This window comes from Trichechus manatus, unplaced genomic scaffold (genome assembly GCF_000243295.1).
Source record: "Trichechus manatus latirostris isolate Lorelei unplaced genomic scaffold, TriManLat1.0 scaffold00038, whole genome shotgun sequence".
Classification (NCBI taxonomy): domain Eukaryota; kingdom Metazoa; phylum Chordata; class Mammalia; order Sirenia; family Trichechidae; genus Trichechus; species Trichechus manatus.
Genome location: NW_004443974.1, coordinates 9,791,977 through 9,810,772, shown reverse-complemented (window position 1 = coordinate 9,810,772; position 18,796 = coordinate 9,791,977). Strand labels below are relative to the sequence as shown.

The 18,796-nt window shown below is 39.0% G+C and overlaps 1 protein-coding gene across 10 annotated transcripts in view; it reads left to right on the top strand.

Annotated features, from left to right (window-relative positions):
- Positions 1 to 18,796, top strand: part of MAPKAP1 (MAPK associated protein 1) — a 270,519-nt gene that overhangs the window by 158,840 nt on the left and 92,883 nt on the right. For 8 of the 10 annotated variants that reach the window (XM_004375666.3, XM_023730744.1, XM_023730743.1 and 5 more), the window contains one exon: positions 662 to 771. In XM_004375666.3, the coding sequence (XP_004375723.1) occupies positions 662 to 771 (110 nt within the window). Of the gene's footprint in view, positions 1 to 661; positions 772 to 14,688; positions 14,724 to 15,240; positions 16,664 to 17,546; positions 17,571 to 18,796 lie in introns of those variants that run through there. The other 2 variants (XM_023730747.1, XM_023730748.1) reach the window with 2 other exon arrangements.

Here is an 18,796-nt window from a genome sequence, read left to right as displayed (position 1 = left end):
TCTATCTAGATAAAGCTCCTCCCCCAATTTGATTGGCTAAAAGTTTACAAATAGTGTTATTAGTATTTTGTCTTATAATTATTCATGCTTTAGCTGATGTGTTGTCTAACTTTCTAGGGCTAAGTAGATTAAAGCATTCCTTCTAAAGTGTACACAGACTGTATATTTCAAAATATATGTATTTATGAACCAGTTAGAGCCTTTTCTTTTCCTTGTTCTGAATTGGTTGGGGTATCATTTTTTCCCCCATTTTCCATAATGTTTTTCCCTTGAGGCTCCATGAGCTTTAATATGATGGTAGTATCTGCCTGCGTTGACATCTGCTAACACAAGCCAAGTTTATCCATTGTCAACCCTTGCTGCAGAATTTGACTTGGGAGCCAGCACTAGGAACCCATGGTACTAGTAATCCACATAGACCAGTTAGGTTCAATTTGAGATAAATTAAAACCTTCCCTAACCCCAACCTTTCTTCCACTTGGAATTCCTAGTACTAGAATGCCTCTCTCTCTTTCTCTCATTATTAGAAATAGGTTTATTTAACCTATTTTTAAATAATTGGCACTTTGATGTGTATTTATTTTTAAACTTTCTTAAATACAGTGAATAACATTTCCCTGGTTGAGTGCGGTGATAATTTAATATTTATCTTTTCCTACAGAAATGCTGCTCATGGATTCTCCCTTATTCAGGTGGATAACACAAAGGTCACCATGAAGGAAATCTTGCTAAAGGCAGTGAAGCGAAGGAAGGGATCCCAGAAAATTTCAGGTGGGACAATTAAATCATACTCTGGTAATAGAAGCTTACTTACTCCTGAGTTAAAAAGTGCACATTTGGGGGGAGTGTGTGTGTGTGTGTGTGTGTGTGTGTGTGTGTGTGTGTGCGCATGCGTGTGTGTGTGTGCGCGCGCGTGTTTGATGGCTGTCTAGATTCAGATATCATTGCTAGAAGGTTTGGGTAGCAGATCTAAAGGGGAAAAAAAAAAGTGATTTTAAGCTGTCCCTGTGTCCAAGGAAGTAGCATATGTGAGAAGAATGTGTTTGTATCAGTTATAGAAGCTCTATCATTAATAATTTTTGTTAGCCTAAGACGGAGCTACTTGTGCTAACAGCCAGTTGGTGTAAAGCTGTCTTGAAAACAAAATCAATCCCAAACTTGGAGCATTATTTTTCATTTCACATTTTCACATAATTTTCCATGGGAGAAAATTTTAGTTGTTAGTATTTGGGGTATGGGGAAAAAAAGAGAGAAAAGTTCTTTTAACTTTTACCAAATGAGGACAATCTTAAAAAAAGAGAGAGAAATCACGTAATGTGCACATATATGTAGCTCCTCGTTACAGAACTTTATATAGAAAATAGGCTTATGGTATTGCTGTTATATTTAAAGGATATGAGAAAAAAATATTACTGGTATTAAGAAATAATTATTTTGAGAAGTAGCTCAAAGATTTGTCATACCACAGGCAAGTTTAATATAAATTGACCTATATATGATATGTCAAATAGCTTTGTCAATAAATGTGACTTCTTAAACACCTTTGGTTTCACCTTTTGGAAAGGGAAAAAAGCATTGCTCAGGTTAAAGAAAATAGTTTTGTGCTCTTTTTAAGGGGAGGCGTATAATCTGTTCCAGATTTAATTAGCTATCTTCAGATGAAAGCTGAAGTTTTAATAAAAGTTAGAAGAGATAACACAGTGAAGGACACGGATGAGCTGTCTCAAGGCCATATTCCAGGGGAATGATAAGAGCTGTAAAAAATGGCAGAGGAGAGCAATTGAATGGAGCAATGAAAATCTGATTCTCATAAAAAAGAGAGAGAGAGAGATGCTGGTAGGGGCAGTTGTAGATGAGACCTGCTAGCGTCTGCAAGCAATTTGGATGCTTGCCAGGAGTCATTGTTCACCCTCGGCTGTGGCGGCTCCGTCCAGATGTGCCAACTGCACGTTTCGGCTTTTGCCAGCTGACTGCGCCGTTTGATAACCAGCTCTCTGGATGCCCATCACTGGCCGCAGAGATAGAATTAAATGATGATGATCTTCCCACAAGTTGGGAGAGGAAACAATGCATATAAATCTTGATTTCATCTCAGCATGAGAAGTCTTTATCCATCATCACTCATAATGAACAAGTCGTTAGCTGGGATGAATGGTGTTCTGGTTTTTCCAAACACCTCTTTTGTTCATTTTTTGGGTGACTTTTATCCACTGCTTGGGGGTCAAACCTCTTTTCATTTAGAGGGTGATTGAAGGGGCATATCTTCTCCTTCCCAGGGGGAAGTAGATATTTTGGGTGCCAATCCAGTAGCTTTTAAACAGCTTCAGCTACTCAAAGATGTTTAATAGGCATTCATCTTTTCGTATCCTGGTTCTATTTTCTGGTTTTGTCCTTAAAGTTTTTACATAGTGATGTACTTTGTGATATAATTTCATTATATTTTCAGAAACGTATTATTCTGAATTGTTGAAAGAAGAACGTGTAATTTTTTTGAACCTTCTTAGTAGAAATTCTGCTGTCACAGATTTTTTTTAGACCATGAAACACCTATGAGCTTATTGGGATGCAGCTGAGCCGGTGTGTCTTTCCCTCTGTCCAGTTGCATACCTGTTCATTTATGTCCATCCCCAGCAGCCACATTCATCATACATATTTATTTATGTTCACATTTGAGTACACATTCCTCTCATTTCCATCAGTGTCTTTGCCATATCCTTGGCAAAGAGTTAGGACTGTCCCAAAAAGCAGCAATCCGCCTTTATTTATTGTTTTTCATACTGTTGTTGTTTGCTGTTGAGTCAATTCCAACTCATAGTGACCCTATAGGACAGAGTAGAACTGCCCCACAGGGTTTCCTAGGCTGTAATCTTTACAGCAGTAGATTGCCAGATCTTTTCTCCTGAGGAGCGGTTAGTGGATTCGAAATGCCAGCCTTTCGGTTATTAGCCAAGCGCTTAACCATTGTGCCACCAGGGCTCCTTCTTTTAATACTAGAGAAGCCAATTGAGATTCATGCATTTACATAAGTTACTGTCCATTTTCTTAATCCAAAAAGCTTTTTAAAATAAGTTCTTCCAATTGCCATAGAAGTCTGGTTTTATGAAATAGAAGGATCTCCAGTTTGGCAAAGGTGTTTATTTAAGGTTAGGTTGGTAAAGGCAGGTATATTTTGTGTTTTCGAACTTTGTATTGTAGAATGGACTTCTTTTCGAGAGTGACTAATGAAAAGAGGAAAATCTTCTTGTCATAAAGGGAAACACAAGTACATTTACAAAAAAACTGTCGGTGCTCACAGTTAGCTATGAAATACTTATTATTTACCCATTATGACACATGAACTTAGTGGCAGGAGATGCCAGGTTAAAGGCGTTCTCATCCTCCACTTCCTGAGCCTCTACCGCAATGACCTGCTGAAGTCTTTGTGGGACGTTGCCTACCATGCCCTGTGTCTGAGAAAGAATTTAAGAGTGCTCAGCCCTCTCTTACAAGCAGCTTTTATCTGATTTGAATGCAGAACAATGCTTGTCTCCTTGCAGTCTTAAAGAGAGAAGGGAGAAATACCTCTTGAAATTAAACAACAGGCCATGTTGAGTTTAAAGTTCTCGCATTATTTGTTCATTAGAGGTTAGTTTTACTAGAACAAGATTTCAGAATGATCAGTTAACAGTGCACTTCTGTTTCTTACCCACAAACCTTTAACTTTCTTATCTTTCTTTTTTTCGGACTGACCACACAACGTTTTAGTAATAATAATGAAATTAGAACTTAAACTAGTTCATTATTAAATCAAGATGTGGGCTTAATGACAGTCTTAATATTTAAATAGTCTGTTGTCCTTCCCTCTGTCACTCCCTCTCAAATTTTTGTTTGGAAAAAAATCAGAAGGTGGTAAATGTTAGATTGAGCAAAAGAATTCTTCTTTATTTAGGTAAATAGCTTTGTCAATGGAAAGCCCTAGGGTGTTAAAATATTTTTGCTTTTTATAGATAGAATATCATTACAGACACTTGTAACTGATCTAAAATTTTACTTGTATTGTAATTATTTCATTAAGTCATAACTATTTATGAACATTGCAGGTTTGTTTTGTTTTGTTTTTTTCCTATTAATATTCACGCACTGAGCTGTAGTAATCTTTTCATAGTATGTCCCAGTCAGTTCTCTGCTAAGGCTCATTTTTTAAAGCCCATTTTTAAATGTCTCTTTTAAAGTTTCTCTCTGGCTTTTCATTTTATTGCTGACCTACTTGACGTTTGGAATCTACCTGCATTGGCAGAAAGTCCCCACTGTTTAAGAAACTGTAAATGGAGAATTCAGTTTCAGAAGAATTAGATGGAACCTCTTTACTAATTTTAACAGTTGAGTGGGTGTATTTTTGAAATAGTGAAGAGTAGTCCCTTGATTAGCCAGCGAAATGCACTAAGCTGTTATTTAGTGAATAAAGGACTTAGTTCATCAGGTTCTCCCTTTGTGAAGGTCATCACTCACAATCAGTGAGCTTCTGAGCTTCTTAGCATTTTCTTGTTGTAGTTGTTTACAAATGCTATTACCATCACTGAATTGTACATGTCAAAAATGTTGAAATGTCAAATTTTTTGTCATATATATATGTATGTATACATATATACATATTCACCACACCACAATAAAAAAATTAATTAATGTTTTTTAAAAAATGCTATTACCCACCAGCCTTTACCAGCCTCCTGAAGTATAATGTTGGGAACAACAGAGGCACTGTTGAGAACTGGATTTCAGTTTTAACATTGACACAGAAATATAGGTATCTCTTGCTCTATAAAAGAGAGAAGGCTTGGAAGTGGGATTTACCAAGCAGAATTATCTTCTGCATAGCTCTATTTCAATATTGATTCTTACTGTGAAAGGAAGGTGTTTTCTCTACTATCTAATGAAAGGTTGAACAGAAGCATATTAACTTTTTTTTTTTTTTTTTTTAACCCTGTCTTTTCTTGCCTTTTGGAGTCCTGGTGGCACAGTTGTTAAGACCTCAGGTGCTAACAAGAAGGTCAGCAGTTTGAATCCACCAGCTGCTCTTTGGAAACCCTATGGGGGAAGTTCTACTCTGTCCTGTAGGGTCGATATGAGTTGGAATGGACTTGATGGCATCAGGTTTCAGTTTTTTGGATTTTATTCTTGCCTTTTAATGTGAAAGACAAATTTTTATTAATTTGAAGATCCTTTTGAAAAGTTCTTACAATATCATTAGTAAGCCTTGGGGCATTCCTTCCTACCACTCTCTTTATAAAATTTCACCTAAAACTTGAAGTGTTAGCTTTGTCAGGTGAACTCGTGCTTACATCTGTTTGAGTCACAGAGCACTTTATTGCTTGCAAATTTACTGTGTTTTCACAAGAACCCTAGAACATCATTAGTGAGATAGTCTAGTATAAGGTTTCTGAAACTTTATTTCCTAAAGTACTTCTAAGAGCAGAGGAGTAAACATCTACCACAGGGAGTGTGGGGTTCTGGTCTAAGAGACAACTAATGATGACATCCTTCATGATGACATCCTTGAATTCTCAAGTTTTATCTTAAAAATTCATGTAAAAATGTAAATACTGATTCATAATATATTGTGGCTGTGTTGTATATTCACTCATCTTGTGCCCTTATGTGTTAGACCCTTGCTGTGTACAAGGAGACAGTGGTGAACCAGACAAGGCCCTAACTGAGGGAAACCTTCATTCTAGAGAGAGGCTAACTATAAGGGGCTAAGAGAGAGTAATAGGATGCAGGGAAGTTCACTGCCTCCTAAAGGATGGTCAGGGAACTCCTCCTTGGGGAATCGACATTTTGAATGGTGACCTTCACGTTTAAGCTGGGAAGATTTGGGGAGTAGGGGGAGGAGTGGTATCATTCAAAGCAGTGACTGTTAAAGGCATACCATATTTTAATATAAAAAGAACATTTCAGATTACTTAACAGTTAACTCTTTTCCCTCCCAAAAAAAATTGTGTTAAAACTGACCCTCTAAACAGTGTTGACATGTCATGGAATTGTTAACCATTGTCATAAAACAATATGTGTACTGTTTAATGAGAAACTATTTGTTATGTAAACCTTCATCTAAAGTACAATTAAAAAAAAAAAGTAAAGAAAACAGACCCTCTAAGAGAGATGCAGCAGATACCCAACACAGTAAATGATACCACTGTCCACTGCCCAAACCAAATATCCAGTTCTTAGCCTTGAGTTTCCCCTGCTCCAACTCCCCACATCTTAACCATTAGCAAGTCCGGTCAGTTTTACCTCCAGAATATATGCTGAATCCATTCAGTCTTTCCATCTCCATTGTATGAATCCAAGTCACCATGATTTTTCACCTGGGTTGTTGAAATAGCACCTTAACTGGTTTTCCTGCTTCTCTTCTTGACTGCCTCCAGTCTGTTGTCTACACAGAAGCCAGAGGGATCTTTTAAAGTATAAATCAGATCACAGCTGCTCTAAACCCTTTAATGTCTACATCTGTTTGTGTTTAGAATAAAACCCAAACTTCTAGCCACTGTGACATAAACACTGAAACTGAAAGAGGAGAAGGGCCATACAGAGAATATGAATAAGAAGAAAGAAAAGAACTGGAAAGAAATGGGGAAAAAAGTGACCAGAGTTGATGGTTGCAATATGACAGAGTGATACAGACCAGGCAGAGAACCTGGGAAGCCAGGATGAGGGGATTTAGAGCCTATAACATGATGTGTGGCCTGCTGTAATACACTAGCAATACCTCATATAGTGGTCTTACTTTCATACCGGATAGACTTAGAAAGTTGTATACAAATTAATTTATTACTTATCGAGAGTATTTTAAGGGGAATTTGTGTGTTGGTTAAGGAGTTGGTCTTTCCCCAAGATCTGTTCCAGGAGGGTAGGAGTGGAAGCACAGAATAAAAGCTGATTTATTGAGTGTTTTTGTGTAGTTACAGATATTATTTAATCTGCACGGCACCCCTGGGAAGTAGATTTTATTATGCCTATTTTATAGATGAGACTCAGAGAAGTTAAAGTTGCCCAAATTTTCACAGCAAGTAAATGGTGAAACCTAAATTGGAGCCTAGGCATTTTTGACCTCAAAGCCTGCATTCTTTTTATTGTACCATGTTGCTTATTAGAACCCTAATGGGAGAACAAATTTAAAATTCTGTAAACAGAAATGTTCATTGATTCTAAGATCTAAATGTGCTAGGGAAGTGCAGCATTTAAAGGAACCCTGTGGTGAATCTGGATATAAAGCCAGGAATTCATTTTGTAATTGCACAGTTTGTCTGTATTGGTGTCAGTTTTAATGTTTTATGTCTAGCTTTCTTAAAGCAACAGACACCTGTCCTGAGCTGCCCTATAGAAAAGTGAAGCTCATATGTTTTAGATAAAGTAGGGTTTTTAACACTCTTGTAATCTGAAATGCTCTCCCAAGTCTAAAGTAAGCTGGAGAATCTTTTACCTGTAAGGTTGAGAGGGAAACAGAGCCCTGCTTCATAGAAAATCCAGTAACCTTTCTTCTGTGAAAATAGAATTTGTGATCCAGAGACATAGACGTGTGGTTTCCTTACGTTGTTGTAGGTAATTCTTTAAGAAAAAAAAGAGTGAAATAGACGTGTGGTTTCCTTATGTTGTAGGTAATTCTTTAAGAAACAAAAAAAGAAAGATAAATAGAATTGTTTAGATGTTCTTTGTCCACAACGCAGTAATTTCTGCAGAAAAGTGCCCCTTGTGAAAGAATAAATAATCATGCTAATGCCACTCATGTGTGAGGGCTGAATAAGAAATAAAGACTTGATACTTGGTATCCAGTGACCCACTGGGAAAATGGTATAGTAAATTAGGGCTGCTATGACGTTTAAATGTATAACTCAGAAGTGCCCCAGCCAAGAAGCTCTAAGTTAAATATTCCTTCTTGCCTCCTCTCGCTGCCTCTTTATCTTGTTGTTTCATCTCACCTGAGCCTCCCCCTGTCTGGAGTGCGCTGAGACTCCTAATGGATCTTCTTGAGTGTATAACAGAGCATGTTAAAGATGGCAGTGCAGTCAACTATTTTATCCAGAAAGCCTGGAAATTTAGAGAATTTATGTCAAGCAAAAATCTTTTGGAACCACTTTAGAAACCCAGTTATTTTAGAAGGGTGTTATGAGCGCTCACAACTGCCACATCAGAAAAACTTGAAATATATCATTTGCCAAAATTATGTTTGACTGGCATTTACTCTTCCTACTAGCTGCTAATCTTTCAGAAGTTCCTTTTTCATCACCAAATCTATTCATTCACTCTATCTGGAGCAGCCAAGGAATAGATTAGATTAAAGAAAAAGCAGAATGAAAGAAAGAGAAAAGATGGACACTTCCGAGAGGCTATGTGGTGGTACAGGAGGTGCACACAATTTGGAGTCGGAAGGCTGATCTTTCCCTGGGTCCACTAGGGACTAGTTTTAGAGCACCATTAATTTAATCATAGTTTTCCAGGAAAAAATAAAAAGAAATGCTACTACATCAAATGTTTATATTGATTGCAAGCTGCATCCTGATTTTAGAAATGTTAAAAGGTAAAAAAAAAATATATGCATCTGCGGTGCAACGGATCGCTTTTATATGGCCTTTCTCGCCATGGTCTTGTAACTCCCACCAAAAGATTGGGTGAGATTGTGCAAATAAAGTGCTTGCTTGTGGCCTGCCAAAGGGATTGGACAGCTTGCTAATAATACAATCAAGGTGCATGGCACCCTTGTAGGGGTGGGATCATGCAAATAAGGTATATGGAACCCTAACAAGGGGATTAGTCAGTTTTGCCATCCTGCTAGGCTTAAAATGATCCATCCTAGAGGCAGAAAAGGGGGACCTCACTACCACCAAGAAAGAAAAGCTAGGAGTGGAGTGCATCCTTTAGACCTGGCATCCCTGCACTGAGAACCTCCTAGACCCAGGAGACAGAGCTGTAACCTGGAGATGACAAGAGATGGTGAGAAGCAGTGGAAGGGAAACAGCAGCAGCAGAGGCAGCAGAACCAGGAAACCAGCAGGAGACAGTGCAGTGGGCTTCCCAGCCCACGGAGCGAGAAGGTTGAGTGCCTTCGGGCAGGAGGCTTGCCGGCAGAGCAGGGTGCCTCTGGACACTTGACAGAGCAAGGCTTGCCAACCCATGGAGCTAGAGAGCTGAGCACCTTTGGGCCGAGGTTTACTGGTGGAGTAGGGTGTCCCCAGGCATTTATTGGCACACCTAAACAGCTTTATAACACTTGCCCGTGCAGGGCAGAGGCAGGGCCAAGGGACTGAGACGCTGACGGCTAGAGAGAGGCCTACCTGCAGGCATGGCTCAGAAGAAGCTGTCCTAACCGAAGAACTGTATCTGAGTCGTTTCTGATCCTGAATGTAACCTGTTACTTCCCTAATAAATTGTGAGTATTGTCTTTGAGTTCTGTATGGCCATTTGCAATGAACTGTCAAACCCAGCAGAGAAGTAGAGTACCATGGGAGGAACGGCTGGTGTCAGAATTGGTAAAAAGTTTGGAGAGAGGAGGTATGTCTGACCTCTGCTTCCTAGGAATCAGTCTTGGCCTGTTGATGCTGATAATGATTCTCCTCCCACCTTGTGAAGTTAAACAAGGAGGTCAGACACCTACATGGCACCGCCATTTTTACATCATCTTAGAATTAAGGAACTTTGGTAACTATATGTGTAATCAAGCACTTTTCTCTCTGAGCCTCCCTTTCCTCATCTCTAACACAGGAACAGGTGAGTGAAGATTAGTCGACGGCACTGTGTGAAAGGGCTATGTATGCTCTCGAGCTCTGTATGGTCTAAGAGACCCTGCTTGCTCAACAGTCATCATCAAATGCTGCCTACTCCGTGCTAGCTACTATACAAGAAATCAGTCGGAAAGCCCACTGAGAAGACAGACTCATAAACGGAGGCAATAAACGATGGTAAATGCATGAGTAGAAGCATGAACCCAAAAAACCAAACCCACTGCCATCAATTCAGTTCTGACTCATAGCAACCCTACAGGGTTTCCAAGGCTGTAAATCTTTATGGAAGCAGACTGCCACATCTTTCTCCTGTGGAGTGGCTGGTGGGTTTGAACCGTTAACGTTTTGGTTAGCAGCCGACCCCTTTAACCACTGTGCCACCAGGGCTCCTTGAGTAGAAGCATATAAGCTACTAAAGTGGCACAGATGAGGGAGTACTTAAAACTACTGGATGGAGTAGGGGGCTCAGAAAAGGCTTTCTGGAGTCAGTGATTCCTATAATGGCTTTTTGAAGATTGGTTTGAACTTTGCCAGATGGGTAAGCAGGGAGAAGAACATTCCAAGGAGAGGTGACAACATGTTTTGAGACATAATCACAGAACATAAGTTCCAAATCATTGGAACAGGAAATGGGTGGAGGGTAAGCTGCAGAAGATAGGCAGGGGGCAGATCTCTGGAGGCCTGATACTGTACTCAAAACTAGAAGAGGAGGTATATTCACGTATTGAGAGCCTGTTATATAGCAGGCACTGTGTAGACATTAGGGATTTTGTAGAGACCAAGAAATGGTCCTTGCCCTTGAGGAGCTTGCTGTTTAGTTGGGAAGATAGAGAAACAGGCAGTTACAATACAGTGCATGTATAAGCGAAAGTAAGTATAGGGCCTAGGTGCACTTTGGGGGAGGGGAAGTGCTAGTCTAATCTTAGTCAGGACGAACTATCCTGCACAAATTATCTCGGTGAGACTTGAGGATGAATAGAAACTGACCAGGTGAAGAGGGATACGACAGTGTTCAAGCTGAGTGTCTTAGTTATCTAGTGCTGCTATAACAGAAATACCACAAGTGGATGGCTTTAACAAAGAGTTTATTTCCTCACAGTGAAGTAGGCTAAAAGTCCAAATTCAGGGTGTCAGTTCCAGGGGAAGGCTTTCTCTCTCTGTTGGCCTTCTCATCAATCTTCCCTGGACTAGGAACTTCTCTGCACAGGGACCCCAGGTCCAAAGGATGCACTCTACTCCTGGTTTCTTGGTAGTGTGAGGTCCCCGACTCTCTGCTTGCTTCCCTTTCCTTTTATCTCTTGTAAGATAAAAGGTGGTGCAGGCCACACCCTAGGGAAACTACCTTTACATTGGATCAGGGATGTTACCTTAGTAAGGGTGTTACAGTCCCACCCTAAATCCTCTTTAACATAAAATTACAATCACAAAATGGAGGACAACCACACAATACTGGAAATCATGGCCCAGCCAAATGGATACACACATTTTTGGGGGGACATAATTCAGTCCATCATACTGAGGGAACAAAATGAGAGAGCTTGCTGCTTTCTGGAAAAAGCACTCGCTGAGTATATTAGTGCAGTAGAGTAGGAATGGGGAGGGTGGGGCACAATGAGGTTGAGTGGTCATTTGTGACCAGGCCATGCTTGTAAACTATGTTGAACTCGAACTTTATTCGGATGGCGGGAAGAGCCATTGAAAGGAGAGCAATATAATCAGAATTTCTTTTAGAAAACCTACGGTCTGCATTGTAAAAATGGATTAAAGGTGTAAAAATGGATTAAACGCCATAAAACAGGAGCCAGAGAGTCTCGTGACAAGGCCCTTGAGAGAATCTGTTCAACGGATGATAGAGCCCTGAAGTAAGGCGTGGAGAGCAGTGGATGGTGCTCTCAGTTCAGGAAACAGAGGATGGATACCATGGGGAAGTCTGACTTCTTTTATTAGAGGTGAATATGCAGTTTAGGGAGAATTGAAATATTTTGGAGCTGCTGTCAGATCTCCTGGAGTTAGTATCAAAAGGTAGCAGTAAAAGACAGACTTTTAAAGACTTTTTTAAAATAAAATTAAATACTTGTTGAAAAAAATTCAGACATTATGGAGGTCCCCAAAGTGAAAAGTGAAGCTTCCTCTAACCTTCTTTGGTATAAGTCCTTTGACTTTTTTTCCTGCCCTGTTCACATAGAGATAATACATACAGGCTAGAGGTTCCATGTGGGCAGTGTGCTATTTTTTTTTATTTTTAATCGCTATATACCCAGCACCTAGTAGGGGTCCTGTCAAATAGAGTCTACTCAATAAATGTTTGTTAAATGAACTCTTGAAGAATGTATAAGTATAAAGAATTTTTAAAAAATTATATATATATAGTTTTGCATTTGCTTTTTTCATTCAGTAGTTACAAACATTCTTATATATGAGCAATCATTATTTTTACCTTCCTAATTAAATTTATTTAACCAGCCCTCTATTGATGGACATTTAGATTACTTCCAAATTTTCAGTATCACAAAATTACAAAACATGCAGCAATCTTGTATGAATATTCATTGCACATTTGTGCTGGATGTTAAATACGGGATTGCTTGTCAGAAGCTTTGCTTATTTAAAATGTAACGAAAAACAAATTACCCTTCAAAAAGTTTAAACTCATTCTTTGACACTCCAGGAGTATATGAAAGTGCCTCTTTCCCCACACCCTCCCCGAGAGTGGATGTTATCAGTGTTTAATTTTTCTCAAGCTGATGGTTAGCAATTAGTATCTCATTGTTTTAATTTTCATTTCTGGTCTTTAGTTAAGCATTTTAAAGTAATTTTATTAGCCATTTATCGTCATAAAAAATTTATTCTTAGACCAGTCAATTCTTTTGGTGGAAAGAGATTGAGAAGGAAGTCTAATTTTGGAAAACTATTTTTGTTTTTATTAGAAAACCATTCTTAGGATGTGCCCTGTGGTCTGTACTGTTCTCCCACTCCCACCCCCTCTCACACACACTCCCTCATATATAAAGAAAGGCACGAATCCAAGCCAGGCCATTTCACGTGTTTGTTTACTGGCCCTTCTATCACCAGCAAAGCTTTTGTTTATGTGTACGGACATAGCTAACTGGTAATTCACTAGTCTCCAGTTCACTTCATTAGAGATCATATGTTACCTGCTTGCTTTGTCATCAAAAGTAGTTTAAAAAATAGATTTTCTGTTAAATGCTCTATTTTAGCTTCTCTTACGTATACATAACACTTAGAAAATGCATCATAATCTGGAAACCAGACATGTAGACAAAAAAGTTGTCACCCCTTAACAGGTTTATTTTGGGCAGGCATATCTAAGGGCACACCTGGCAGCATTATGAACAGCACTGGCACCAAGGGCAACTGTAGGGGGTTAATGGGGACCCTGCATCATTCCTTGCCATGTGCCTGATGAGTAAACTCCTAGAAGTTTCTGGGAATGGTAGCAAGTGGGGAAAAGGCTGCAACCAACAATCAGTGTCACAAAGTGGGGATGACTAATTTGCTGAGGAGACAGTTGAGACAGATGTTTAATTAGCTGAAGTCAGAGTGGATAAATTGGGAGAGGACTGCCTATGCAGAGAGATGCCTTTTCTCCCTCATCTCTCATTTAGCTGTTTTTTTGTCCTCACCATTTTCTTTTTGAAGGCAACATCCTCAGATTGTGTGTTGGGGTGGAGGGCAGGGGAGGAATAGAGGGGGAGTACCAAGGTAATGATTTCTGTTTGGTTACGTCTGCCCAACCCTTACTGTATGCCAAGTATTTTGCATTTAACCTTTACAAAAGACCTTGTGAGATGGAGATTACATCTTTTTTATGGTTGAGAAAACTAAAGATAGACACACACACAAAGATAGTGTACGTGTGCGTGTTGCTAATAAGTAATGTAAATGGGATTTGAACCCAGGTATCTTGATTCTTGAGTTCAGTATTTTTTCCCTACACCACAGCTTCCTCATTTAAAATGTTATGTAGATGAGGGAACTTTCTAGAGTAAAGGCAGTGGCCTATATTTTTTTTTGATAGAGGTTTGTGTCACACAGATGTATGCATTTGTCAGAACAATCGATTAGTACTTTTAAGATTTGTGCATATCATTGTATGCAAATTTTACCTAAAAATTTAAAAATCTTAAGTATTGAACTCAGTTAATGATATATATGCTGAAGTGGTCAGGGATGCATGTACTGATGTCTGCTTCTTTCTTTGAAATGCATTTTTTAAAAAAGATGGATTGATAGAGATGCATAGATATATGATAAAACAGATATGTTGTGTGCTGTCAAGTTGATTCCAACTCATAGCAACCCTATAGGACAGAGTAGAACTGCCTCATAGGGTTTCCCAGGTGTAATGTTTATGGAATCAGGTTGCGATATCTTTCTCCTGCAGAGGAACTGATGGGGTCGAGCAGCTGACCCTTCGGTTAGTAGCCAAACACTTAACCACTATGTCACCAGGTCTCCTTAAAACAAACATAGTACAATGTTAATTGTAAGATCTAGGTGGTGGGTACATGGGTTTTCAGTGTACAGTTCTTTCAACTTGTCTGCGGTTTAAAAATTTTCATAATAAAATGGGAAAAAACTCACAAAAATTAAGGATATATAATTCATAATATGAATTTCTAAATTTACAAATAAATATCCCTGTGGCATAGAAAACACTAATATTCTTTTTCCTTTTTGTAAAATAATTTATCTATCTTTCATTACTTTGTATGTTAAATAACATCTTTGAGGTCATAGTTTCTTCAGTCGACCTGTAGTTTTAAGTAGTATATACAGTTACGGATATAAGAATAGTTGTTACTGCTTATTGAATACTTAAAATTTGCCAGGCAATCTTGCAGACACTTTTTTTTTGTTATCTCTCTTAATCCTTACAACAACTATTTGAATTGGTTTTTCTTTCATTTCAGAGAGGATTCAAGGCTTGTCTAAGGTCACACAACTAGTAAGTAGGGGAGCTGGAACTCAAACCTAGATGTCTGACTCCAAAGGTTGTGCCCCTAACCACTGTACCACACTTCTTCCTGGTAGATAAAAATCCAGTGTCCACAGCTCATTAGAGATGGGTGCACTTTTTTCCTTAGAAATACTAAGTGCACCTGCTTTGGTTGTGGCTGGCAGTATGATTCAACAGAAAGGGCACAGGCTTTAGAATCAAACTTGCCCACATTCCAACCTCAGCTGTATCTTTCACACAAGCTGTGACGTTTGGCAGTTATCAACTGCTTCTTAGTTATCTCTTTTGTAAATAAGATAATACCTCCCTTAAAAGGTTGTTGTTTTGACTGAATGCATGTAAAACCCTTAGTCCTTAGTAAGTGCTCAGTGGATGTCAGTTGCCACTATTCCTGCTGGCACTACCACATAAGCACACCATATAACTTAGCTTTCTCCTTAGAGTTTGGTTTTCTTCCTTTTCTTCACAAATGACTTGGCCTTTGCCTGTACATTTTGTTTTCCAGTGAATGTTTTCCAGTGAATTAAGCCTTATACCCTGTGGAAGAGTGAGACTTTCAGTTATACTTAGACCTGAATCTGCTGAAACCACTCTTACTTTGAACAAGGAGAAAACTAGATCCAGAAAGTCAATTCTAATGATTTTTTACTAACAAGAAAACACATACCATATATATAAAATCAAAAATACAAATCCGTTGCCATTGAGTCGACTCTGACTCTTAGCAACCGTATAGGACAGAACAGAACTGCCCCATAGGGTTTTCAGGGAGCGACTGGTGGATTTGAACTGCTGACCTTTTGGTTAGCAGCCAAGCTCTTAATTACCCCAGGGCTAATGATTACAAGGCTCACAAATCATATAGCTTATATCAGCAAATTTAATTTCTTATACCAAAGATCCTAGATATAAAATGAGCAAACTATAATTTCCTGTAACAAGCATGTTTACAAGTGATTTTTTTAAAAAAAAACCTTTGTATTATTAGTTGAGTAGCTGACAGAGCCTGATGGTTCTTCTCAGAAGACATTAAAAAGAGTAAATATACTTAAACATCAGTATCATATTTGAGTGAATTAATATAGAAGTTATAGACAGAGAGGTTTGGAGTGCTGCCTCTGCCCCTTATATCTCTCCACCCTCCTTGAAGAGGTTCAGTGTATCCCAGGGGAAGCAGAAGGCCCTCTTTCTTCAGGCAGGCCATCCATGTGCTTATCCTGTTATAGCTGTAAGAAAAACTCTTCCTTCACCAAGACTGACTTTAGCTAATTTCTGTGAAAAACCACCACTTTAGAAGAATATCCTACCACAGAAGACTTCTTCAAGATCATCCAGAGGACCTGAGATACCAGACTTCTGTTTTACTGCTTTCAAATGCCTGACGTTAGAGCTGTATTCCCCCATAAACAATTTTAAAAGTGGTTTTTAACAATTGCAGTTAACAACTTTCCATAAAGAGTTTTTCCTTTTCTTGAGTAAATTGCAAATAATGGTATTTTTGATGTGTATCTGCAGTAGTTTTAAATGCATTAAGTAGGGGGAAAAGAAGAAAAATAGCTAGCCAGTCAGTGAGGGTTATTTCTTTTTCTGCCTTGCAATGATAATAATGTCCAGAGACAAAGATGACTTAAAATGAGGAAAGTGGCATTAGATTAGCACTGAGAGGCAGATCTGGGTAGAGGGAAGTATCAGCATTTACTTTTCTTGTTACCTAGCTACTAATCACAGTATGGCAGTCAGCTAAGTGTGTGGGTTCTACTGTCTCATCACACCAGTTTTTCAAACAGAAAGTGAGATGTGATTAAAGTCCAGGTGCTACAAAAGGTACTAGGTGGTCTGTTGGAACTTCTCAATCTTCCCCAAAACTGTCACCACATAATCATGGTAATATCAAATCATAACAAATCCCCAGCTTTCCTTTTTTTTTTTTTTTTAATGCTACATTTCATAGAACAATGTAAATTAAGATAAAGTTAAGAGAAAGCGAGATTTAAGTCTAAAAACTTCTGAGGGTCGTACAGATCTCTCAAGCACCTCAAGTATGGTGTGTCTAAAACCAAATTCATCATTCAGTAAATATTTATGCAATTTCTACTAAGCTTCAGGCAGTGAATAAGAATGACAAGCGCCTGTTCTCAGAGAGTTCTCAATCTAGTGGGGGAGATGGTCAATAAAAAGTAAACAAATCAGCAGGATACATGTGATAGGGATAAGGACTACAAAGAAAATAAACAGGGTGATGTCTCCTAGTTTAAATGTACATGTCTACAGAGTTTAGAAGTAAACTGCAGTTCCTCTTGGGTCACTCCATTATTGCCTGCCATGCTCTTAAACCAAGCCTTTCATCATCTCTGTCCCTCACCATCAAAATCTCATTCAGCTCTTATTACGTCGTCTTGTGTTTCCTGGGTCTGAATCTGGTACAGCTGCTTGCAGGGTCCCTGCCACCAGCTCTTCATAAAAGATTCCCTCCTCTTTCATGCAGTTGCCCTCGAAATCTTCTAGGCTTCGTGTCTTGAACCCTGCCTCCGGGTCAGGCTTTGGACCTAGTTCCCACCCTCCAGCCCCTTTTGCCTCCCTTTCCACTTAATATTTTCACTGTTCGTTGCTTCCGTAGTTCATGTCATCTGGAATATGGCCTTTGGGTCTCTTTTTCCCCATGCCTGCCCCACTGGGCCCACCTGGGTGCCTTCTATGCCTGGCCCCTCTCCAGAGACCCCAGGCAGACAGCAGTTCTGTGTACCTCCCTTTCCCCACCCTTCCACTCCCTCAAGTGTGATTATCTGATAAACCATTTTTCTTTTTTACTAGACATGGTAGAGGACCTTATCAGTATTCACTGAACGATGCATGAGTCTGAAGAACCAAGATTTCTTCCCTACATGCTAGCAGCCAGAATTAGAAGATTCCTCTATACTTTTTAGTGAGATTTTAAAGCAAATAAAAGGAATTCATGCTTTGAATATGATGTCTGGATGTATGGTGTACCTTATGCTCAAGAGGTGATGTAGGCTAAAATTAATACTATGGGAACTTTCCCCTTAGGTTTTCCCTGAAGTAAGTAATAGGAAATCTTCTGGTCCTCCCAGAGCATTGAATCATTGGAGAAATGTTACTGGGGCCCATTAGGAAGCATTTGGGGTTGTATGCAGCTCTAATAGCTGGGAAATCGCATATGTGAAGCTTAGAAAAGCAAACTTACAAGGTTATCATTTGGAATTCTGGTTTTCACATCTTTCTTCACAACATCCATGTCTCAAATCATTCCCACAGGCAAACTCCCCCCAGGTGTTCCCTACAAGATAAGTTTTTTGGTGTCAGCAAGAAGCTTCTAGTAAGACTTCTGTTTAATGAGAACCTTCAGATCTTTATTTCAAATGTCTACTTACTCACCTGGACGGGGGCAGGGGGATAATGTTGTTTTACTTTTGTTTTAGTTTGATTTTTTTAGTTTTTGTTTGATTTAGTTTTTGTTATTGATTTGTGACTTAGGAGACCCCATATGTTACAGAGCAGAACTGCTCTATGTTTTTCTTGGCTTTGATCTTTATGGAAACAGATAGTCAGGCTCATTTCTTCAGCACTGCCACTGGTGGGTTCGAACCGAAAATCTTTTAGTCACCAGCCAAGCGCAAACTGTTTGTGCCATCCAGGACCTTAACTTTTTTTAAAAATTGTACTTTAGGTGAAGGTTTACAGAACAAATATTTTCTCATTAAACAGTCAGTACACATATTGTTTTATAACATTGGTTAACAATCCCACGACATGTCAACACACGCCCTTCTTGGCCTTGGAGGACCTTTTTTTTTTGTGAAAATATACATACCCAAAGATACACCATTTCAAAAATTTCTACATGTAAAATTCAGTGACGTCGATTACATTCTTCCAGTTGTGCTGCTATTCTTACTTTTAGATGAAGGTTTACAGAACAAAATAGTTTTCTCATTAAACAGTTAGTACACATATTGCCCTATGACAATGGTTAAGAACCCCACTACATGTCAACACTGTCCTTACTCAACCTTGGGTTCCCTATCACCAGCTTTCCTGTCCCC